Source organism: Embiotoca jacksoni, unplaced genomic scaffold (genome assembly GCF_022577435.1).
Source record: "Embiotoca jacksoni isolate LCO1_2020_lvr unplaced genomic scaffold, fEmbJac1.0.p SCAF_11, whole genome shotgun sequence".
Classification (NCBI taxonomy): Eukaryota; Metazoa; Chordata; class Actinopteri; family Embiotocidae; genus Embiotoca; species Embiotoca jacksoni.
The window spans coordinates 4,499,279-4,523,248 of record NW_027185241.1 but is presented as its reverse complement, the minus strand read 5'-3'; the positions used below and the strand labels follow the sequence as shown (position 1 = coordinate 4,523,248).

Below are 23,970 nucleotides of genomic sequence, written 5' to 3'. Positions count from 1 at the left end.
CACAAACACCAAACAAGCACAAACAACATAATGACTCACGGCAAAATTTAATTTGTATTATTAGTTAGTCATCATCCCTATTTCAGAGAGCTGAAGAAATAAAACTGCACCATAACGGCATGTTTGAAGAGTGCTGCAGCTGACTGTCCTCTAACCCTGAGCTCACCCCATTCTGATTCTCTGGGCTTTCATGATGCTGCGTGGTCAACGTCTGGGCCCAGAGCAAGTAGCGCAGTGAGGCATGGCAGCAATCTGCTGCAGGGATAGCAGGCATGACTCACAGCTTTCCCTTGCAAATCAGGCATTGCTGTGCATGCATGCATGCATGTGCATATGCAATTCAGTGATTCTGCGCGTGTTCTCTCACTGCAGCATCGTCGGTGAAAAGGAAAATGTGACCAAAGGCCCCCAATAGCATCTCACTGCTGCATTGGGCCAGCTTCCTCTCGCTCTTGCACGTCCTCTGTTTGTCTCTTGTCCACGCTCCCTGTCTTTGAACTCATTTGCACTGTAACAGAAACATACACATCTGTTCACACGTTTTTTTGTTTTTTTTCCGTGTTCATATTTTGTTCTCCATCTACACTGTCCTCGCCCTCTGCATATCTCCTATTCTGTCTCTTTTCTATAATTTTCATTCCACTTGCTTCCTGCCTGCTCAGTGCTTAAAGAATGCAGTCTGATTTTTGTTAGACTTCTCTTTCAGTTTTGGTACCTGCAACACCGGTCAATCCCACATCAACAGTAGTAATCAGATTTTCAATTGTCCTCATAAATGTCAAGCAAAGCTGCAAAAACCCTTCAGTTTGAGAAAATAATTTTGGTGCCGAAACAAGTCAGCTCTGATTTATTTTTGTGCATCCACTAAGTTACACCCATTTTTCACCTTTGTTGCTGAGTCCCTCCACATCAGCCGAAGTGCTGACTCTGCATTGTCAAAACTGTGCACCTGCTGATATGGGCAGTCAGGCTGCAGGCTGCTTTCTGCAGCCCAGTATGCCCCTGATGTGTAGTGATACATTGGTGACTGAGCTGTGACTGCAATTTCTTTCTCACTCACATACACACACTATAGATGTACTGCTCTCCCCTCTGTCTGCTGCACCCAGGCCCACTGCTGAAGTGACATATGGAGGTGCACAACATGCTCATGATAGGACCAACACGACCGATGAGACATCCAGGGGTGCTGCTTATCACATGCAATTGCGTAATGCACATAAAATCCACTATTTTATGCTGCATAAATACATTACATGAAGAACAAATACAATCACGACAACTAGAATCTAACCTTGTGCGTCCATTTATATATATATATTTAAAAAAAAAATCTGCCTAGAGACTCGCGATGCTGCTGGCTGTAAGCCTCGGAAATCTGCAGTAAAGCAGGAGGGGCTGAACTGGCTTTCTATTGGCTCGCTAGAAGACTGCGATGAAAACAATTGGTCAACAATCCCAATAGCGATGAACCGCTCAGAATTATGATTGGCCTGTGTTGATGGTGGGCGGGGTTTAATTGTCCCCTCGATTCACCCATTTGCTTGACGGGGCGCTTCTTCCACTGGCGGAGTGGTGCAGCTAGAAGAGCGGAGTACTGCGGCAGCTGGCAGAGCCGCGGAGGGAGATCAAGTCCTGAAAAGGTAGCAGTGAGGCTCTGTAGACTCGCCGGTCTTTCACCGCAAGTATCAGAGAGCGAAGGAAGGAAGCGGAACTGCGCGTGATGCTCCGCTTGAGACCGCAACATTTCATTTGAAAGACGCCTCATAGGAGGGAATTGTTGCCGAACCTTTTTCAAGGTTTGAGAGACTGTTCATTTAAGACCCAGGAAACTCGTTTATCAGAAATATAGATAGGCTAACTTCTCCGACGTCTTTTCCCTGTTCTGATCATATAAGCCTCCCAAAAACAACTGAGCGTATCTTGTTTTGTTTTTCAAGGCGAGGCATTTTGATATAATTCAACGTGAGGGGCTGATACCTCTCAAGCCGTGCATCACCTGAGAGGAGAAGAGTGACTGCGCCAACATGGGGGTAAGACTGACGATTTCCATTTTTTTTTTTTTTTTTTTTTTTTTTTTTTTTTTCACTGCGTTATAGCCACACATGAAGTGGCCTGACAAATGAGAGGTAGCCTGGAATCTGATGAGGAAAGGTTTGAAAATGAGCCGTGATGTCATCTTTTTTTTTTCTTTTCCTTTATTGAAAGCCCGTTTGTCTGAGTGACATTGACTCTAATGCGGAACTGTGTTTTACCCTGGTCTCGTAGACTGCGACAAATTGATGTGGCCAGAAGCGCCTGTCTAGTGCAGAGGTAGAAAGCAGCATCTTTTAGTAGCTGCTCAGGTTCATTTGAAGCCTGGTTTTCATTTGAACAGAATATTATACTGGCTCATTTAATTTCCTTTCATCCTCTTAGTCATGCGTCCCTATGATGAAAAAGGTTAGGAATAAAAAAAACAAAAAAAAAACGAAAAAACAAAACAAAAACGAATGCCAAAGTCTGCTAAGGGGAGTAGGTGTGTGTGGTTTAGCGGTTGTTCAGGGTGTCATTTAGGTCTCTGACAGGCCTTGCTTTGACGATAACCTTGCCAGCCACAGTAGGCCTAATCGGTTTATTCTTGCTCTGGCGTAGGAGAGAGGGAGGGGGGGGGGATGTGGTATCTTCACCAGCTATTATCTTGTGTTAGAATAAAACGAGTTTTCACATTTACAGAGCACAGTTATGCGGTATGACTTTTCATGGGATGAATGACCACAGTCCATTGTGACCTCCTTCGTGCTCTCGTTGCCCCCCCTCCTCCACCTCCACCCCGGCCCTCGTCCTCCTCCTCCTCCTCCTCCTCCTCCTGTCCTCTCCTGCTTTGCGCCCCGCTGGCTCTTCCCTCTCTCCGGTCCTCCTCTGGGAGAAGCATCTGGCGGTGCACAGGGAAGATGCTGAGCCCGCTGCGTCCTTAATGTGGACGCTAGCAGCTGAGGAGTCTCATCCTCGGCAGCCTCGATGACCCGTGCGTCATAATGCGGTTACCGGGAATAAGCGCCTCACCAGCTTATTTCCCCTTTAATTTATGACATAACAGGGACTCGATAATCGCCATCAGTGAACACATTTACAAACACCACAGATTAAAGAAACGATGTTCGCGGATGCGCGACGATGTGTTCGTTAGAGTTACGTGAAGTCGGTGTGATTTTAGAGAGTTGCCAAATACTGCTCGCATTCTAATACGCCATTAACGCATCTGATATGTTTCCGGTTGTCTGAATAAACGTATTAGCCGTGTAAATGAATCAGCGGAGCCCGGTGGAAAAATACCAGGCTAAAGCCATGGTGCGATTTTGAGCTATTGCGCAATTTCTACTCTTATCACCGTCCTGCGAAAGGAGTTGTAATTTTTAATCTCTGGCTCCGGTTTGCCCACTGAATATTGCGGCGGCATGACGCTGCAGACAGAAAACCATGCGGTACTGACAAATCTGCTCCAAAAGCCAGTGCGAACCGGTGTCATGACGGCAGTGACGCGAGCTGATGTTTGCCTCTGCAGCATCTGAAAAATTCTCTGCCGAGAGAGACGCAGGATTCGTGTCGTTCGTTTAGACATGGAAGCTAACCCGGCAGCATTAGTGGGCACTGCGTCAAAAGGGATGGGTACCGTACTGCTGTGTGGAAGTTTGGTGTAGCAGGAAGAGGGAGAGACGCCCAGTGGAAATGGTGTGTAATTTGGGAAGATGACACATCTCTCCAGAGGTTGGCGTTATAAAATAAAATAATAGGAAAATATTAGCATTCCTGATTTCTTTGCCTTTCGCCCTTTGCGCACTAAGGTGACCCTGAATGGGGAATGGAATGAATGCAGGGATGACGTCTCGGGAGTCGTGGATGTGCAAATGTACCGGGGAGCTTGTTATAAGGATGATTACATTTATTATCTTTCCCTGTGTCTGGGTTTCTTCCGACAATTTCGCACTGGCGCACTGTGCTATGGCACTGCCAGCTGTCCTTTCCCAAGGCCGCAGGGGGCATCGCTTGCGACGTGCCTTTTGCGTCAAACCGGGGGCGGGGCCTCTGGTGTGGAAATTCCCTGTAAAGAGCTGTGATAGGCTGGCACGAAGAAAGGTTAAGAGACAGCAGTGATGCTATTGAGCAAAGAGACAACCGGCATATTTTGTCAGACAAAGATATTCTAAATGTGGAAGAGCACGACAAAGAGAGTGTCGTCACTCGCGCACATCATCACCCTCTCATCTGTACTTCTCTGCATTGATGCAGCTACTGGCTGAAACGCAAGAGTCTATAGGAGGAGTGTACAGTCAGATGTGGATGAAGGTCTGCACACATGTATCGCCTGCTGCTTTTCACCTTCAGACACGTGACACAGCTGGGGGAGGGGGGGTGCTGCTGCTGAGAGAACAAGAGGCACACAGAATGAGAGAGCGAGGGGAAGGGCAGATACATAGTGATGGTTTTGCAGATGTAGTGAGAGAAAGAGAGAGAGATTTAACGGGAGGGAGCTGGCGTATGGAGGGGGGGGGGGGGGTTGCTTGGCTGTATATCCTGTTACAGGATAATGACCCGAGGCTCACATTACCATGGCTCATGTTTCCTCTTGCTGCGCCTTATGGCATTGGTTATCAAGAGGAGAGGAGACAGATGGGATTGGGAGAGGAGGGATGAGCTTGGGTGGGTGATGTTCATCGGACATTTCCGACCGATGGGTTAGCTGCGGCGGAGAGGTTGGAGAGATGTGGTGTGGCTCGGATGACGCACCAGGAGAGGATCAAAGGAAAAGGAAGGTGTTGTAGCACTAAGGATTTGTGAGAAGGTCAAAATGGCCGGTGATGAGGGGTGTGGCTGTTCTGCTCTGGATGCAGTACGGCTGAAGCCCCTGTTAACATAAATGTACCAATTTCCTCGGGATACAAAGGTTTCTAGAACATTGTGTACTTTTACACGAGTACTAATGAGATGTGCGCAGTGATAGAAAAAAAGAAGTTGGGAGGTGGTATTGAAGGTAATTCGGGAGTTGGATGTGTGTGGCCGCTGCAGAGGCCCAGCCCTCAGTTTGGTGCAGAGTGCTGCACATCCCTCCCCATTGCACCTGCTGCCTGATGCTGATAGGCTGCACTGTACCATAGCTGATCTGTGCCACACGTTGCAGGGACCAATAGGAACAGCATTTCCATACAGGATGTATACACGGTATTGCTGACCAGCCTTTTGGCCATGTGATTCCAGGGGTCAATTAAGGTCAATACGGTGACCCTTTGAAACGCTTCTCCATTGTCCCCTTCTAGCCACTCGACAATGTCTAATCAATAGATATCTTTTGTAATGAGGACATTTTCCTTAGTGAGAGTACTTCTGAAGGACAGAGTCCAGATTTCTCCAGTGCCTCAGTGACAAACTTCCAATTAGCCTCTTCACTAGCAGGAGACTAACAGTACTGAGCTGTGAGCTCAGAAGCAGCTTGTGTAATGCTAATAAAATGTAAAGGTCAGTGCTGCCTCCTTCATACATTACTTTAAAACTAGATTACAATGATTAATGCGGCCAACAGTTTTTCAGCATTAATGAGTTGATGGTCTCCCATCAAGAGAGCGATTCAGAAGGGTTAGGTTCCCTGACTACAGCAACATAACTAATTCAGGGTGTTGTCCTGGAGATGTGAGTGTGCCTGTGTGAATACACTAAAGCACAATGTGTAACACTGGGCAGCCACAATAGACAAATGCCTGTCAAAACCAGAGATCATTAATTTATTGGATTTATTTAGATTTGGTTACCATTTAATGCTGCCATGACATTTTTTTTAAATACTTTTATATGAGTAACTGTAAATAAATTAATGAATACTGAATGATTTGTTCATTAGTGTGATTCACACAACAGATCCTGGCTCCAAAGGGACTCGTGCTGAAAATTTGATATGTTAATGGTTATTTGGATATTGAGCAGTCAGCAGCTGTGTGTGTGCATGAAACATCTGTATGTCTCCGTGGGACCACCTGCCTGCTGGGGAGTCCTACGATGCCCTCACTCACACCATGGCGAGATGCCATTTTCTCAACAAGCGCCAAGAGATTTACAATGGTAATCTTGACCAGAACACACTCGCAAGGCGGGCCAAGACACAGTTTAAGTCCTCCACAGCTCCCATTATTCCCAGTACTCGGCCGTACATTGTATAGAACTAAATCTACCCAGTTACACAATAGTTTCTGTGGTATGAACAGATGAACGTGATGACAGCACCGACAGATGGACGGGAGGGAACAGAGTAGAGCGGGCGGAGGGGGGGAGGGGTATAACGTAGGTTGGGATTTGGTTTGTGTTTGGTTACATTTCTTGGTTTTGTTTCTTTTTCTTTTTCTTTTCCTTTAGCGAGAACAAAACAGATGATCTGAAAGCTAAAGAGAGTTAATCTCTCTTTGTTCATGAGGTTTGGAGATTACGATTTTCTTTCAGTGCTCTTCATCAGTCAGTCTTTCTTATCGTACGTGAATCTATTTCTGTACACTATTCCATCAGATCAATTCTGTGCTTATACTTGTTCATACAGTCTTTAGTTTTAGCTGCCCCTCAGTAGTAACAGAGTCTCTGTCTGTTTCTTCCAGACAGGGTTTATGCTATTTTTTCCTTTTCTTCTTCATGTCTGATATCTGGAATCTCTTTATTTTGATGTCTGTTCAGTTTGTTAAAAGATAAAAAGCCTTCACATCACTCGCAAGGCTGATGCAGAGAAGAGAAACAAGTATCCTGATAGTTTCTTTTTCAAAGCATCTAAATACTAATTATCAGTTAAAAATTACTACATAATCACTTCCTTACGCAATACTGTTAGAACCCATTCTCTGGATAATTGGCATCAAGACTTGATGATAAATGTGGGAATTGCATTTATGCATGTGATTTTTCTGGGAGAGAATGGAAAAGAAGGAAGAGACACACAAAGAGCCCACTATGCTTTTTGTGGGCTAATCCAGTGTAGTAATAAGACTAGCTAATCCCAACAGCCATGTCCCATGGTCCCCAGCCTGAGCCCCCTACTGTGGGCCAGAGCCTTTTCATCCTGCTGCAAGAAACAGCAGATGGCCCAATGACCTTGCAAGGTCACACACACTAGCATGCAAAGACACGTATTCACACACGCAAAGGTTATAGTAGAATGCCTACAGATGCAAAAAAAATACAAACAGGGCACTGTGTTCATCCTTTTTAACAGCTTTTACAATTTGTCACTAGTTTCTGTTTTTTTCTTTTATTGAGGTTATTTAAATGATGTTTTGGCAATTATTTGCTGCTTTTATTAGATTATTCATTGAGAGGAAAAAGATAGCAAAATGTGGGAGAGATCCGATTTTCATAATTTGAGCTTCAAGAGGTGACAATGGCCATTTACGCTCGATAAATAAAATTGAGGCTTGTTAATAAAATGAACAACATTTGAGCTAAGCAGTGGACCAGACTTGAGACAGAGGGCCTTTAACCTCCTGCCTTTACATTTTTACTGAACTGAAGAGAAGAATTGACCTGAGTTAGAGCCAATATCCACCTCATGTTACCTTTAAAAACAGTTGCTATGTGGCCAGAGCACAAATGACCACGTGTTAAACACGGAAAACATGTCATATATTTTTTTCCCTATACAGTCATGTGAAAAACACGCAATAACAGAATGATGTAGCTCTCACGTGGTCCGTGCAGAGGAGCTGATATGTTCGCTGTGTGTGGCTGCCACGTGCAAAAAGGAAGTGTAGACTCGTTTGTACGTAGGTATGACAAATACTGTCGTGGTTGCGGAACAACAACATCTGGAGCACTGGTATTTTTCCTCCACCTACAAACCACTTCCTCATAAGAGTTCCACGTGAAGACAAACAGAATTGCCTGACAACAGCCATTTTGTATTTGTGTCATGCTGCAGGGCTCAATCATAAAACGGGAAGAAAACGTGCAACTTGCCAATCCCGATCAAACCCCCCTTCAGTTTGCATGCCTCGGCCTGCTGTCATCAACGTGCGTAGTTCCTCTCTCTCTCTCTCTCTCTCGCTCTCTCGTGCCACTCCTAAACTGAACACATCGCTTAGTGGGTGCATGATGTGCACAACCCAATCGAGTAGTATCACTTGATTTCACTGCCGTGTCTGGCTCTGTAGTTTTATGGCGTGTGAAAAGTTCAAATCTACCCAGTCATTCAAGTTAGAAAATGATCTTTTAACTGACACTGTGAGGAAGGTTTTAACAAGGTCTCAGGCCTCTCTGAGCACACATTTAAAGTGTGTTATCTTTGGTGTCTTGTATCTTCTTGTGGCGTGACTGGGTCTCTCTTTCCTTCACTCTGCATCTCCCTCACTCTCTCTGCCGCAATGCGTGTAGACGCTGCACATACGGACTGTAGCCAATACAATGACTCACTTCTGCTCGCACAGATATAAGCACACGCACACGAATTCCTTGAATCAATCGCATGTCTGTTTTAGAGCAGTGAATACAGTGTCCAGTTACAGACGCATCAATTATTACTCATGCCGGATCACATCGGGGGATCCTAGGAATACTAGGCCACTGCTGAGCTTCGTCACCATGCCAATGGCCCCTGCTGGTCACCATGGTTACATGCCCTCCAAACACACTCATCAGTGTTGCTCACGAGGGCAAATTTCAAGGTTTAGCTTGGTTATTAGCCAGCGCAGGCCTGCACAATAATTCGTGACCAAATCAGACACGGAGGCAGACACTGTACATGAAACATGGGCTTAATTGAATTATTGATATTTGAAGCCTATTTTAATAAGCCAGTATGCCACTGGATGTGAGTGATTACACTATGTAATCCATAGAGGTTTGTTCCATTTCCTGATGATGTCAGAGATATGTCTGACCATCACTGTGTTGGTCTGTGCACTTGTGGGAGAATGAGCATCTGTAATTCCAGCCACAAGTCTCTTGTTTCCTTCCTCAGGACAGAGTGGGCTCGTTAAATTACCCAGAGCTGTGTGAGACAGCTGGACAAATATACAGAGACACACACCTATGGGCAGCAGCACGGGTTTTCTGTATAGATTAAGTATGGACATTATCTTCTCTGTTGACTTCAATAATTATGATCAAGAGACAAAATGATAAACAAATGAGTATTAACCCTTGCGTTGTCCTCGGGTCAAAATGACCCGCAGCTGTGTTCAACCAAGTTCTATTTTATTTCTATATTTTTATATTTTTTGGGATCATTGGTCATCATTCTTTAAAAGAAACCCTCACAGCCTCCTTGTCACCAATGATCCCCAAAAAAATAAAAAATAAAATAGAACTTGGTTGAACACAGCTGCGGGTCATCTTGACCTGAGGACAACACGAGGGTTAAATAGACAGTCAGGTAGTTTAGAGTGTTTGTTGTTTGTATCCGTGGCAAAATGTTGCTTCAGGTGCAATGGTGACATCTTATCAGGTGTTTAAATGGGGGACAAGTTGCCAGGCTGTCCCTCGTGTCATTAAACAAACAAAATGACACACAAACGTAAAGCAAGTATACACTTAACATACTGGAAACAGACAAAGAATAGGTTGGCAACTCGCCCTTTTCCTGAGTCATGCTGATAACTACTCATTCATATCTGCACACACAGACACCCCACAGTGAGAAGATAATCTATTAGCATATGAGAAACACCTACTCAAAGTGACACACACACAGAGACACACACACACACACACACACACACACACACACACACACACACACATAAGTGAGGTTGTGCAATGTATTAGAGTGGGGTCACAGTGGGTCAAACAGTGACACAAAGCCAGCAAACAAAGACTGCTGGTCAATATCTAATTAGAAGCATGAAAGAGAGGTGACGGCAACGCCTCTCGCTCTCTCACTCACCCTCTGATCCTGCCTCCACCTGCCAATCTGTCTCTCTTTATCTGTCCCTGCTTCTCACCTCCCACTGATGTCTCCCTTTCCATGCACCCAGTTCTGTCTGTCATCCGCCCCCTTCACATCCATCTCTCCGTGTCTTCACTTTTCACCACTTCTCTCTTTTATTTGGCACTCGTCTTCATCTCCCTGCCAACCACTTTTGTGGTCCGGGATTATGTAAGCGTGTGCGCTTGTGTGAGTGTGTATGCCATAAGGAGAAAGAAGTCTGTGTTCATATTTATATTAAAAATGTCAGCAGAGGGAGCAGGTGCACTGTTGAGCTGACAATACTCTCTAAATGGGTGTTTACAGTGTTCAGTCTTTATCTCTGGAAAAACTAGCCACAACAATAAAATAACTACAAATTTATACACACACACCTGCCAGTCTGTCATCAGTGAAACTGTGGTGCCAAATTACACTTGAATAAAATGTATATCTGTAACTTTCCATGTTATTCAACGTCTTCTTTGATCGCTGAAAGGGGATATCGAGCCATTATTTACTCCCTTTAGCTCCAATCATTTGTGCATATAATACATATGTATGTATGCATGTGCCAACACACCCTTGTTGACATTCTCAGATACACACACACACAGCATCCAGTGTATGTCTCAGAGGGAATCAGCAGCAGTACTTTTCCACTGCATCAGTCTCGCTCCTATGCAGTCTGCCTCACCAGGCCTGCCTGGTCTTGCTGCAGCAGGAGATTTGCTCACCTGTTCTTTTGTTGCAGAACACTCTCTCTCTCTCTCTCTCTCTCTCTCTCTCTCTCTCTCTCTATATATATATATATATATATATACATATATATATATATGTGTGTGTGTGTGTGTGTGTGTGTGTGTGTGTGTGTGTGTGTGTGTATTTGCATTCAGGTCAAACAGCTCTCTCACACTGACATGCTAGAACAAATGGTTTCATTGTTTGTTTGGAATTCAGAAGTGGTCGTTGAGCAGCTCCCGCTCCATAGTTAAGTGAGTGGGAGTTATCATGTAGATGTTTTTTTCAAGCCTTGGTTTTATGATGATAAACCAGAAAGACAGGTACTTGTAACCACAGACAAATGAAGTATGTAGAGACTTGATTTCTCACACAACAACAGTACAGTTGCAGCACGATTGGGAAATGCAGTGGAAAGTTGGTCACATTTTGTCCCACTGCGGGTGTGTATGCTTTGGTGCGGTTTGGGTGTGAGTTTGATTTTCAACACATGTGGAGGAGTTGGGAACGTCTTAATTAATACTCCCACGCAAGTGCTTTTGTAAATATATCGGTTTGACTTGGACCCATTTATTTTAAAGTAAACATGCTTTTAAGAAGTATGTCAAAGGCCAGAGCAGTTTTTATCTCTGTAGTTCATAGCTACCTCATAATGAGATTCCAACACAGCAGTCAAATACTAGCTGTACCACTAGAGGGTGTTTACTTCAGTGTCAGAACACAAATTTATTTCCTGTGAAACTCAGTCAAATTTACTCATGAAATAAAAACCTTTAACCTAATTTTCTCATTTTATTTTCACAAGTACCTTAATTTGAGATTAAAATGATTCCTGTCATTTATCATTAGTTGATTGGTATTGACTTAGATTAAATTATGTGTCATCCATATCAGCTGGACTCTGCCACACTTACTGTATCAGCCTTGCAAACCTCTGCTTGGAGTCATCAATGTACATCTTACTAAATTGATCTGCCTCCAAGCTCAGTTTCCTTGATGACCAGGTTGTGTTGATGAAAGGGCCTTCCACTGAGATCCGCCAACACCTTCTGGGAGGGATTCTTGCCTCGTCATGTCACCTCTGACCTTTTGATGAGGCACATTTGTATTGATGTGGCTCAGCGGTCAGGCTGCTCTTCTTCCAGACAAGAAGTTAGAGCTACAGTTATAGACCTTGGAGAACCAGAATGTGCAGTGCTGGAGAAAATCTGGGTTATTAATAGGTTTAACAACATAAGCCAATTTCTAAGGGGACAATTACAGTAAGGAGGGTAGCTGGAACAACGGGCTGTGAAGTAAAGCAGGCAGAAGAGTGATAACGACATTTAAAGTGTCTTTCTATATGTGTATGTCTGGACTTGTGGCTTCATTTTTCCAGTAATCTTGACTTCAAAGTGTCTCTGATCCATCTGGTCTAATATTTTAGCACACGAGAATCCTTTGAGAAATCTGCAAACTCAGTTTTCCTGCTCTCTCTCTCTCTCTCTCTCTCTCTCTCTCTCTCTCTCTCTCTCTCTCTCTCTCTCGTCCTTTTCTGCAAGATAGACAAATGAAAAGGAGCAGGAAGTGATTAATTAAAATGTACAGGTTAAACCATTTTCACTTGATTACGTTTTGATGTGTCCATCAGGCTGTTGTCGACATCCGAGGGAGAATTATTTGATCAATGGAGATCAAATGGCAGAGCAGACTGCGGGCGCATGCTTTGATGCGTGATGATAGGGCAATCTTAAAGTAGATATTTTTGTTCAAACATAACAGCTATCAGGGTGATGTATTATCCTGTCTCATTTAATATGCCTTTATAATGATAGGTTTTTATACTGATGCTTTTAATCATATCTTCCTCATGAACTGAGAATAATTGACATTATTACCTCCTGAAAAATACTACCTACCTGACCAGGCCACTTCACAAGGATACCACACTATTTACTGTGTAGTGAAACAGAGGAACATCAAGGGCAATTCGATAAAGCCCACTGGCTTCATTTCTGTTGCAGTCAGTGACTGATGAATATGATGGCAGACAAGGCAGCTCTCTGAACAGTTTGTAGTGCCTTTAATGCACATTTACAAAGCCAGAGAACACACAAAGGCATACAGGCTACTATCTCCCTAATCTAGTCTGAGTGCATGTATAAAACATATGTATGTGTCTGTAGTATGGGCGGTCAGACAGTTACCGCGTTGCCACCACACAGGACAAAGATGACCGATCCCCCAAGAAGAAGAAGGCGGGTACCAAGGACATGGATGACCTGAAGAAGGAAGTACCCATTGTAAGTAAAACGTCCTTTTGTCTCAGAATAATTGTGGAGCTGAAGTATGTTTGAGGTCAATTCAGTTTTACCCTCAGTCAAAGGCTAATTCATTTGACGTATAACATTTCCTTATTTCAAAAGTTCCTTTCATACTATCCATGCATTTCAGCAGGTGAAAAAAAATATTTTCAATTTTTTTTTAAAGAACATCCTCTTGCAGGATTATTGCAGTTGAATATGCAGCTTTTCTTCTTTTTTTGGAGGGAAGGAATGTCTTTCTCATACAGGCCAATGTAAATGTATTTTTACTGGTGAGAATGGTGACTTATCAGGAGGTCATCAGTTTGATCCCACATTTCAGCGCAAGAAACAATCAACAAGGTCGCCATACCTGGCTGCCCTAATACCCTTATCTCTGAGGTGAACTGCATGCGTGGAGTCAATATGTAATTACCTTGACTCTCATGAAGTTATTAGATGTTTTAAAAATGCCAAAAAGTATATTTTAGACCATATGTATATTAGCACATTCAAGATTAATTTAGACAATTTTTTTATAAAAAAAAAAAAGAGTTCTTGCATGCAAAAACCAGCTACTAAAATTCTGAACTGCACAAAGTATTCATCTTTTTTTCCTTCTTTTTTTTTTTTTTTCTTCCTTTTCCTTACAGACGGAACACAAGATGTCCATAGAGGAAGTATGCAGGAAATTCCAGACTGATATTGTCCAGGTGGGTTGATGATGCATTGTTGGTTTGAGACTGTTTTTCCAGTTTGCCACTTGGTGGCAGTAGGATACAAGTTGGAGTTATTGATAATGCAGCCCAACACTCCACCAGACTAAAAAGATATAGTTACGATATATCAGAGTGTTTGCAAACTTAAACTTTTTTTTTTTTTTTTTCCTTTTTAATCTGTCTGTGCTTGCTCCTCATGCCACGTCCTCTCTCTTCCCTCCAGGGGCTGACCAATGCCAAGGCAGCAGAGTTTCTGATCAGAGATGGTCCAAATGCTCTCACCCCTCCTCCCACCACCCCGGAGTGGGTCAAGTTCTGTCGCCAGCTGTTTGGTGGATTCTCTGTCCTGCTGTGGATCGGTGCCATCCTCTGCTTTCTGGCCTACGCCATCCAGGCAGCCACTGAGGACGATCCTGCAGGCGACAATGTGAGCAATCCACACACACACACACACACACACACACACACACACACACACACACACACACACACACACACACACACACACACACACACACACGCATACACACAGTTTGTCACCGAGATTTTGCACAAACATATTCGCATCTGGCCCATTTACGCCTTATTAACACATCTGTCACTCTTAGGACTCTGAAGGATTGACATGAATAACACGTACTGTATCCTGTGCCTTCCCACCGCCCACACTTAACTGTCTCTCTCTGTTCCCCCAGTTGTACCTAGGTATTGTGCTCACAGCTGTCGTTGTCATCACTGGTTGCTTCTCATACTTCCAAGAGGCCAAGAGCTCCAAAATCATGGAGTCTTTCAAGAACATGGTGCCTCAGGTAAACATGGGCTTGACCCTCAGCCCGACCTCCTGACCTCTTACCCCCCAAAAAGCATTTGTATGAATGAAATCATCTCAGATTTGAAAAAGAGCAAATAGCTTTAAAAACTCAAATGTTTAGGATTTTTATAAACAGTTGGCAGACACCAGGTTCTAAACACCAAGTTAATGTGTTTTAAGAGACAAAGTTATTATAAAACACAAACACTGTTCATGTATTGTAAATTTTACATGATTGATGAACACACTATATTCGGCTTCTGCAGTAACATTTAACATGTCAGTCAAGGTCTGTATCAAACTGTCCCCCCACTGCCTCTGCTTGTCAATCGTCAAGCATTTACTTCTTTTCTTGCCACTGAGGTTTGGGGTAAATACTGTAGTGGTTGCTACTCACAGTCTGCATATCATTTTGCATACTGTATGTTTTGATTTCAAATACTTTTAATTTGATGAATTCATTACTTATATGTATATTTAAACATGTCTGCAGGAGTTCTTTTCACATGATAGGACATAAAAGATCTTTCCTGCCTCCTGGAACTGCCCATCTGCCATTTTGTAAATAATGTCCAGTGTGTGTAAGTAATTTCTAACCACTTACTGATGTGTCCATGCAGCAAGCATTGGTGATCCGTGAGGGTGAGAAGGTACAGATCAACGCTGAAGAAGTGGTGGCCGGAGATCTGATTGAGGTGAAGGGAGGAGACCGGATTCCTGCTGACATTAGGGTGGTTTCAGCTCATGGCTGCAAGGTGCATATACAGACACACTCACATACGTACATACGTTCAAAGTTTTGCTTCTTGTTGCACTCAACTGCATGTTTTACTTTTTCTGCTGTCCAACAGGTGGATAACTCCTCCCTCACAGGAGAATCAGAGCCTCAGAGCAGGTCACCTGACTGTACCCATGACAACCCCTTGGAGACCCGAAACGTTGCTTTCTTTTCCACCAACTGTGTTGAGGGTACGGTCACCATGGCAATAGCGCTGTATGCTATTATTAACTGTGGATGGAGTTAATTTAAGACACGAGAAAATTTACACAATATAGTTTTAACATACAGAGACAAAAAATGTATACATTTTAGTTTTTTAAATGTGGTTGTAAGAAAATTCCATTAGCCCCTGATTCAGCGAAAGATATTTTACATTATGTCTCTGCTTTTTTTTTTTTTTTTTTTTTTTCTCAAAACCAGGGACAGCACGTGGCCTTGTCATCTGCACTGGAGACCGCACAGTCATGGGTCGCATCGCTACTCTGACCTCTGGCCTGGAAACCGGCAAAACACCCATCGCCAAGGAGATTGAGCACTTCATCCACATCATCACAGGTGTGGCCGTCTTCCTGGGAGTCACCTTCTTCATCCTGGCTATCATCCTGGGTTACTCTTGGCTGGAGGCTGTCATCTTCCTCATCGGCATCATTGTGGCTAACGTGCCTGAGGGGCTGCTTGCCACTGTCACCGTAAGTGGACCAGTAATTAGATAATTCTGTGGCCTTTTGCACTAGTATACTTTGTTTTTTTTTATCTGTTATTGTTTCTTATTTTCTTTCTGTATTTGATATCCTTTTGATTGCTGATTTTAATGCCTCCCTTTTCTGTACTTCTTTTATCATTGTTTTTCTATTTGTTTTCTTATTTAGTCTATTTAATCTTATTAGTCTTATTTTATTGTACCTTTGGCTAACTTTATGTGGCATCAAGGAACAGAAACTCCCATTTGCAGCTCTGCAGCTGATTCATATGAATGTCTTCGTTTGCAGGTATGTCTGACTTTGACTGCCAAGCGTATGGCTAAGAAGAACTGCCTGGTGAAGAACTTGGAAGCTGTGGAAACCCTGGGCTCCACCTCCACCATCTGCTCTGACAAGACAGGCACTCTGACCCAGAACAGGATGACTGTGGCCCACATGTGGTTTGACAACCAGATCCATGAGGCTGACACCACAGAGGACCAGTCAGGTTAGTGAGGATAAGGCATACAGGCACCACAGATGTCTGAAATATGTTACCACCATAAAATGATTTAATGCTTACCGTTAATGATATCCACTCTTCTGTTCCTTCTCCAGGTGCTTCGTTTGACAAGAGCTCCACGACGTGGATTGCTCTCGCTCGTGTCGCTGCTCTGTGTAACCGCGCTCAGTTCAAAGCAGGACAGGACTCCGTGACCATCCTGAAGCGTGACGTGGCCGGTGATGCCTCAGAGTCGGCCCTGCTGAAGTGTATCGAGCTGTCCTGCGGCTCAGTGAGGGCCATGAGGGACAGGAACAAGAAGGTGGCTGAGATCCCCTTCAACTCTACTAACAAATACCAGGTGAGTAATGACTGGATAATATCAACAACACTATTAATACCAATACATATTCCAGCAGGTTTTATCTTAAATCCTTCTCTCTGTTCCCTCCACCAGCTATCAGTGCATGAAACAGAGGATCCCAATGACAACCGCTATCTGCTGGTGATGAAGGGAGCCCCAGAGAGGATCCTAGACCGCTGCTCCACCATCCTGCTGCAGGGCAAGGAACAACCTATGGATGAGGAGTTGAAGGAGGCTTTCCAGAATGCGTACATGGAGCTGGGAGGACTGGGAGAGCGAGTACTGGGTAAGGATGGATAGAACTGGTGGAGGACACAGATGGAATGATATGACAGTAAGACCATGAGGTTTAAAAGGAGAAAACAAGTTTTGCTCTTATACAATTAAAGGAAAAATGTAATTAATCATATCATAACTTAATTTAATTTTTACAAAAATTGCATTAAATAAAAATGTTGGTCATACAACAGCATATTTGACTTGTAAGCTGCTACTGCTATTCCCATTGTGCGTTACTGTATGTATACTGTCACTCTCCTGTAAAAAATCATGCCTTGATTATTACAAACTGCAATTTTTAGCTTTGTGACCATCTATTTTACGTTTTTTACTGGACATCGATGCTGTGTCACAAAGAAATCAGTTACAGTATTTTTAGTAATCGTGTACTTTCATGAGCATGTTTTCATTTTTGCATTAAAAGTGATTATAATCAAATAACTGACAAATCTCAACATTTGCGACAGCTCAAGATCAGACACAAATTATTTTTTATATTTTGTACAGCTTTCATTTGGTTCTTTTCAATGTGAATTCCACATAATTTTTTTTATCCTAAAAACTGCTGAGGTCTTGAAACAATGCACTGTTGAAATATTTCTGCAGAAGAGTATTGGAGGTTATTGGAAGCAGTGATAGGGATGAAAAGTAAGCTGATTCTTAGACATCACAAATCGATTAATAACATGTCATCTCCCTCCAGGTTTCTGCCACTTATTGATGCCAGAGGACCAGTACCCCAAGGGCTTTGCCTTTGACGCAGAAGATGTTAACTTCCAGACAGACAACCTCTGCTTTGTCGGCCTCATGTCCATGATTGATCCTCCTCGTGCTGCTGTGCCTGATGCTGTTGGAAAGTGCAGATCTGCTGGTATCAAGGTGAGCTATTTTTGCTAAACACAAAAGTAAAAGATCACAGTTAAACCTGTGAAACCTGATAATAAAAAATAAAAATAAAAAAAATCATCTTTTGTTGCTTTTATAGGTCATTATGGTCACTGGTGATCATCCAATCACAGCCAAGGCCATTGCCAAGGGAGTGGGAATTATCTCAGAGGGCAACGAGACAGTGGAGGACATCGCAGCTCGTCTCAACATACCCGTTTGCCAGGTCAACCCCAGGTGAGGAATATTTACATAAAAACACACAAAACAAGCACACAAATCATGAGAACCTCATTACCGTTTGAACGTCTGTGTTCAGGGATGCCAAAGCCTGCGTGATTCATGGTACAGACCTGAAGGAACTGTCTCAGGATCAGATGGATGACATCCTGAGGAATCACACAGAGATTGTGTTTGCCAGGACCTCCCCACAACAGAAGCTCATCATCGTAGAGGGATGCCAGAGACAGGTTGGAACATTTTGACTTTGTTTTTGTGTATTGGCTTCAAAAGAAAGCTCTTTTTTGGAAATGCATTGGGTTCATTCAGTCCAGACTTGACTAATTTACAACAGCAGATGGCGCTAGTTATCCACTGAAGGAAGATTCCTTGACTGATACATAAAACCTGCTTTTACTCTGTGAAATGGTCAGAATGCATTTGAAAGGCTTTGATTTAATTCAGTTTATGTTAAAATACTAATTTAAACATTTAGATGCTTTCAAATATTTTCCGAAGTTTAAGGTTATAAAAATGTATTTTCCTGCCAACATGGTATATTCATATATCATTGTTATCATTATTTAATATTGATGTCTTAATATGAAGTGTATTGTAGAATAAATTGTATAAATTTAGGATTTGGCATGTGTTGTTTAAATAAGCAGGTCTCTTTTTCCCCCCCAAATAACCTTGATAAATGAGGGATGAATAAATTTAACTAAGATGTTGCTTACTTACTGTCTTTCCTCATCCCTCTTTCATCTCTTCCAGGGTGCTATTGTGGCTGTGACAGGTGATGGTGTGAATGACTCACCTGCTCTGAAAAAGGCTGACATTGGTGTTGCAATGGGAATCTCAGGCTCCGACGTGTCCAAACAGGCTGCGGACATGATCTTGCTCGATGACAACTTTGCTTCAATTGTCACTGGAGTGGAAGAAGGTGAGAAGACCCACAGGAGTAAATGGGAAGACCGAGAACACTTAAATCAATAAATATGTAGGAGGAGCATGGGAAGGAGATTTAAGTAGAAAAGGCTTTTAAGGGGAATTTATTTAAACTAAAATAAATATTTGGACATAAAAGTAGAGCTGATGATCATCCAGAGATCCAGCAGCAGTGCAGGTATCTGTGCTTTCAGAGGCCTAACTTAATTTTTTTACCAAACAGCAGGATTTACCTTGTGATGTGACCTGACTTCTTTTTCTCCCTTCAGGTCGCTTGATCTTTGATAACCTTAAGAAGTCCATTGCCTACACCTTGACCAGCAACATCCCAGAGATCACCCCCTTCCTGTTCTTCATCATTGTCAACATCCCCCTGCCTCTGGGAACCATCACCATCCTCTGTATTGACTTGGGAACTGACATGGTGAGAGCTCATCAAACACTCTATGTTTGATATGACAAAACGGTTCTGTGCTCAAACACCGGCATCACCAATTACAGCTCCTGTCTATATGTCATACTCTACTAAAAGTTCACATCTCGTCCTCCTCCCTCAGGTTCCAGCCATCTCTCTGGCTTATGAAGCTGCTGAGAGCGACATCATGAAGCGTCAGCCCAGGAACCCATTCAGGGACAAGCTGGTGAATGAGAGGCTTATCAGCATTGCCTATGGACAAATTGGTAAGTGAATTGAAGACTGCAACTAGTGATCCAAGCTGTGATCTGTCTTTGATGAGGATTGAATTTTGATCTTCATCCTCCTTTATTGTTTCCGAAAAACAATAGCTGGATGATATTTGGATGTATCTGCAATGTTTTGTGGAAAAATAAATTTAGGAAGTTAGAAAACCGACAAACCTGTAACTTAATCTCTGTGGGTGTATGTATGTTTCCTCAGGCATGATTCAGGCTCTGGGAGGCTTCTTCGCCTACTTTGTCATCTTGGCTGAAAATGGTTTCCTGCCCAGTCGTCTAGTGGGCATCAGGCTCAACTGGGATGACCGCTCTGTCAATGACTTGGAAGACAGCTATGGACAGCAGTGGGTAAGTGTGCAGGGTTAGTGTGTATTTAAGTGAATGCTTGTGTTGGTCTTCAGGTTTATTACTTGGTCTTACTGTCTGTCTGTCCTCTCCTGCCTCCTCAGACATATGAACAGAGGAAGATTGTGGAGTTCACATGCCACACAGCCTTCTTTGTCAGTATTGTAGTCGTGCAGTGGGCTGATGTCATCATCTGCAAGACCAGGCGTAACTCTGTGTTCCAGCAGGGCATGAAGTGAGTGCAAGAACTGCAGTGTGACACCAATACACTTGCATATCTCCTTTCAGTTTCGCACCTGATTTATCTTGCTTACCAAGAATCATCAGTATAAATAGGATCTCTGCATTACCAATTTCTCCTTTTTTAATATTTTTGTTGTGATTCTCAACCCAGGAACAAGATCTTGATCTTCGGCCTGTTTGAAGAGACAGCCCTGGCTGCCTTCCTGTCCTACTGCCCAGGCATGGACGTGGCACTTAGGATGTATCCTCTAAAGTGAGTGTCATTACCACATGTTTCACATGAAAATATATCACGTTGTCTATTTCCTTGATTGTTTTTAATGCTCCTGGTTCTCTTGTCTTGTCTGCAGGCCTACTTGGTGGTTTTGTGCATTCCCATACAGTTTTCTCATCTTTGTTTATGATGAAGTTCGAAAACTTCTCATCCGCCGGAACCCTGGGGGTGAGTGTAATTTCTTTACCCTCAAACAAGTTTCCTCAAAGGAGCATGTTTTGGTTGAACAGAGTACAGTATATTTTCTAGACTTTTTCTTGCTTGGCCACAGTAATTTTATGTTATTTCTGCTGGTGGCTTTGCAAACTCATGCTGATGATAGTAGTTTGCACATTTCAGTTTTTGTATGGATTAAACAAACAAGATATTAAATCAGTAGTGAGCTTTAGAGGTGCTGTTCGATAAGAGTTTGTTATCTTCGAATAGAGGCAGGTCAACCGTTTCTGCCTGTTTTCAGTGGCAGTGACTTCGTATTTATTGTACAGCCACGAGAGTAGTTTCAGTCCTCTTATTTAACTGTGCAAATTTCCCAAAATATCGAAAATATTGTTTAATTAACTGTAAACTTTTCTTCTGTGTTTTTCTTTCTCTCATTTGCACTCCAGGTTGGGTGGAAAGGGAGACATACTATTGATCGATCGAGCATCTTTGCTCAAGCCCCTTACATCTTCCACTTATTTCTCCTCCCTGTCACTCCATCACTCCTCGGCAAGACACATCTTCAGATGCCCCGCCCCGCCCCCTTAAAGACAAAAACCGCTTTGAAGCAATTTTCATCACAACTGCCCCAAAGATTAAAAACAGCAAAAGCACCTTTACAAATTTCTACATTGACCTACCCTTTCTCACCCATCTCCTATGATACTCTTTGCATGTGTTCTCTCACTGCTGTGTACATAAACCAATATATCTACCAAACGGCAGCTGCATATTGTGTATGTAGATTTGAATGAGCTAAAGATACAAAGGGAGTGTCTATCCTCTGCAAAATTGGGCCATCCAGCTCTTTCTCCTCCCCGTTCTTCCTCTCCTCTCTACCCCTGTCTTTCTGTAAACCTTCGTTCCCTTCTCTTTTCCCCTCCTGGCCAACCCTTTGCTTGTCCTCCAATCACACACAGATATAAAGATCACACAGTGAGATCCCACCGCCGACACCACTTCGACTGCCACCTCTCGCCTCCGTCTCCTGTCTGTGGAGGACCAGTTGAGTGGTCATCTCCCTGACGTGCTCACTGCGTCCATATTCCTTCTCTTCTGTTCTGAACGGCCACAGTGTTGTTGTTTTTTAATGTGTGGGGTAGTGGGGTTTGATGATTTTACTTGTCTTTTTTTTTATTTCTAAGATGGGAGGGGAGGTGTGTGAGAGCTGCTTTTCCTCATTTAGGCCTAACAAAGCACACCCCATAGCGTCCTGTCCTGCCCCCCCTCCCCCATACACACACACACACACACACACACACCCTTCTTCCTCTCCCCTCTCCCCCTGTCTCTCACACCAATCCTCTCCCTTCCCTTCTGCCCCGTTTGTCTCTGTTTGTGTGCACTGTGTGAACCATTGTCCTTGTTAATAACTATTACAGTACACCCCCCAAGTTGATAACTACAACTCAATCTTTCTGTGTGCTCTAGGAAATCTATATAATTCTATACTGAATTTAAATGAAACAATAAAAAACACATGTTGAAAAAAGGCTAAAGAGAGACATTCATGAGGACCATCAACAATATTGGTGAGATAGGAAAAGTGAGAGATATGTCTCTCTTTTTGTATTTTGTTTGGTTTCAGTTATTTTTGCTGGTTTTCCAGGAGGCTATTCTAAAGTGTAACAGCAAAGCCAGGGTTTTAGGTCTTTACCAAAAGACGCAAGACGCCAAACAAGGCTTTCAGATTCCTGTCGCTGCAGGTGGTATGATGTGGTTAAGTGTGCTGTGATGTGGTGAGTGGTGACGATGAGTTCGTGTTCCTGGAGTCTGTTATTGGATCTGAACCAGGTCTGGTTCAGTCCAGGTCCTGATGTTGACCAATTTGGACCAGGTTCTGTGTACGTGTATGTGTTGGAGACCAGCGAAGGGCCAGCGGTCTCAGGCTGGGTCTATCTCGAAAGGCTGTAAGGATGGAGATTCAAGAATGAGAATCAAAAAAAAAAAAAAAAAAATACACAATTAGTAGAACGTGTGTGTCAAATAAATGAAACCAACACCAATAAAACATCTAGAACATTTAATACAACCCAGAACTGTCTGTGTGTCCTTGTCTCTGTTATATTCACTCATCTACTCATTTCTGCCCCTTACCCTTACTTAAAAATTGTTTTTAAATGGCTGTGCACACTATAATTCATTTAATGTAATCTACAATCTGTTGCTGTAGCCCTGCAAGAAAAACATTTTAATGTTCATTATTTCCAGCAGGATTTTGTTTTTTAAGCGCTAGTTTGTCAGATTGTATTTGACTGAAATATATATATCTATATCAATATAGATATATATATTGGATAAAGCTTTCCACACAAATAGGTAGCTTCACTCAACAGCAATCCCTGCATATTATCCTCCTGTATATCCTCAATGTATTCATCTTAATTTATACCCTCGTATTATAAAATGTTTGCACAATAATATAAACCTTGTTCAAGACAGTGCTCCTGCAGAGTAGAAATAACTGAATATAAATTTCAGGATGTGATGCCACCTGGTGTTGTGAATATACAGTGTGTGCAACCTGCAAACTGCATAACGTGAAACTGCCATAGGAGTAAGAGTTGGCAGCAGCCCAGGGTAATGCACCAAAACCACTCTGTAAATGTGTCAGCCTTGTCGGACATCAACATAAATGAGCTGCGGGATGAGAATGTCTGTCTTAATATTTCCCCAAAAAAGTCTTATAAGTTTATAAAAACAATCCTGCATATAAAGCAAAACTTTGTTACCTTTAAGGAACAAACTGCAATTGTACTACCTGTGTGAGCCACAGGGGTCATCTATTTTAAATAAACCTCTTATTGCCCACCGAGTACACAAATCAAACAAATTATACATAATATAAAGCTCAATAATGAGAGCTTGAAGGATTGGGTGTTGTTTGATTTCACTTTGCCACATCCAGTGAAAAATTAGGGCATGTCCCTTTAAATGAGAGACACAAAAACTTTCTGCAACCGCTCCACCACTGTCCAATGACAAACACACAGTCTCCCACTCACACACACACACACATACATACACTTTGTCACTCTCACCCTCGCTCTAATTTCCCTCGTGTCTCTGCAGTGAGCTCACTGCAGTGCGACTCTC

General features: G+C 42.9%; 1 protein-coding gene across 3 annotated transcripts; it reads left to right on the top strand.

Moving 5' to 3' along the window:
• Positions 1 to 1,612: 1,612 nt before the first annotated feature.
• On the top strand, positions 1,613 to 23,318 carry atp1a3b (ATPase Na+/K+ transporting subunit alpha 3b). 3 transcript variants are annotated; one of them, XM_069142405.1, is made up of 23 exons: positions 1,613 to 1,799; positions 1,941 to 2,033; positions 12,814 to 12,930; positions 13,584 to 13,643; positions 13,873 to 14,076; positions 14,345 to 14,458; positions 15,081 to 15,215; positions 15,312 to 15,429; positions 15,662 to 15,930; positions 16,231 to 16,429; positions 16,540 to 16,784; positions 16,881 to 17,073; positions 17,770 to 17,945; positions 18,052 to 18,188; positions 18,271 to 18,421; positions 18,945 to 19,113; positions 19,388 to 19,542; positions 19,676 to 19,799; positions 20,017 to 20,162; positions 20,264 to 20,394; positions 20,554 to 20,655; positions 20,753 to 20,844; positions 21,282 to 23,318. In XM_069142405.1, exons 2-23 carry the CDS (start codon positions 2,028 to 2,030, stop codon positions 21,308 to 21,310), a joined length of 3,072 nt encoding a protein of 1,023 aa, XP_068998506.1. In that variant the 5' UTR covers positions 1,613 to 1,799; positions 1,941 to 2,027; the 3' UTR covers positions 21,311 to 23,318. The 3 variants fall into 3 exon arrangements, with proteins under 3 accessions (XP_068998506.1, XP_068998505.1, XP_068998507.1); XM_069142404.1 differs by having other exon boundaries at positions 1,613 to 2,033; XM_069142406.1 differs by having other exon boundaries at positions 1,614 to 2,033; positions 12,853 to 12,930.
• The last annotated feature ends 652 nt before the right edge of the window (positions 23,319 to 23,970 follow it).

What these genes read in the sequence shown, in the direction of transcription:
- atp1a3b (XM_069142405.1), top strand. An exon ending in TCCAGACTGATATTGTCCAG is followed by an intron (nt 13,644 to 13,872) that starts GTGGGTTGATGA and finishes TCTTCCCTCCAG; the next exon opens with GGGCTGACCAATGCCAAGGC. An exon ending in ACGATCCTGCAGGCGACAAT is followed by an intron (nt 14,077 to 14,344) that starts GTGAGCAATCCA and finishes CTGTTCCCCCAG; the next exon opens with TTGTACCTAGGTATTGTGCT.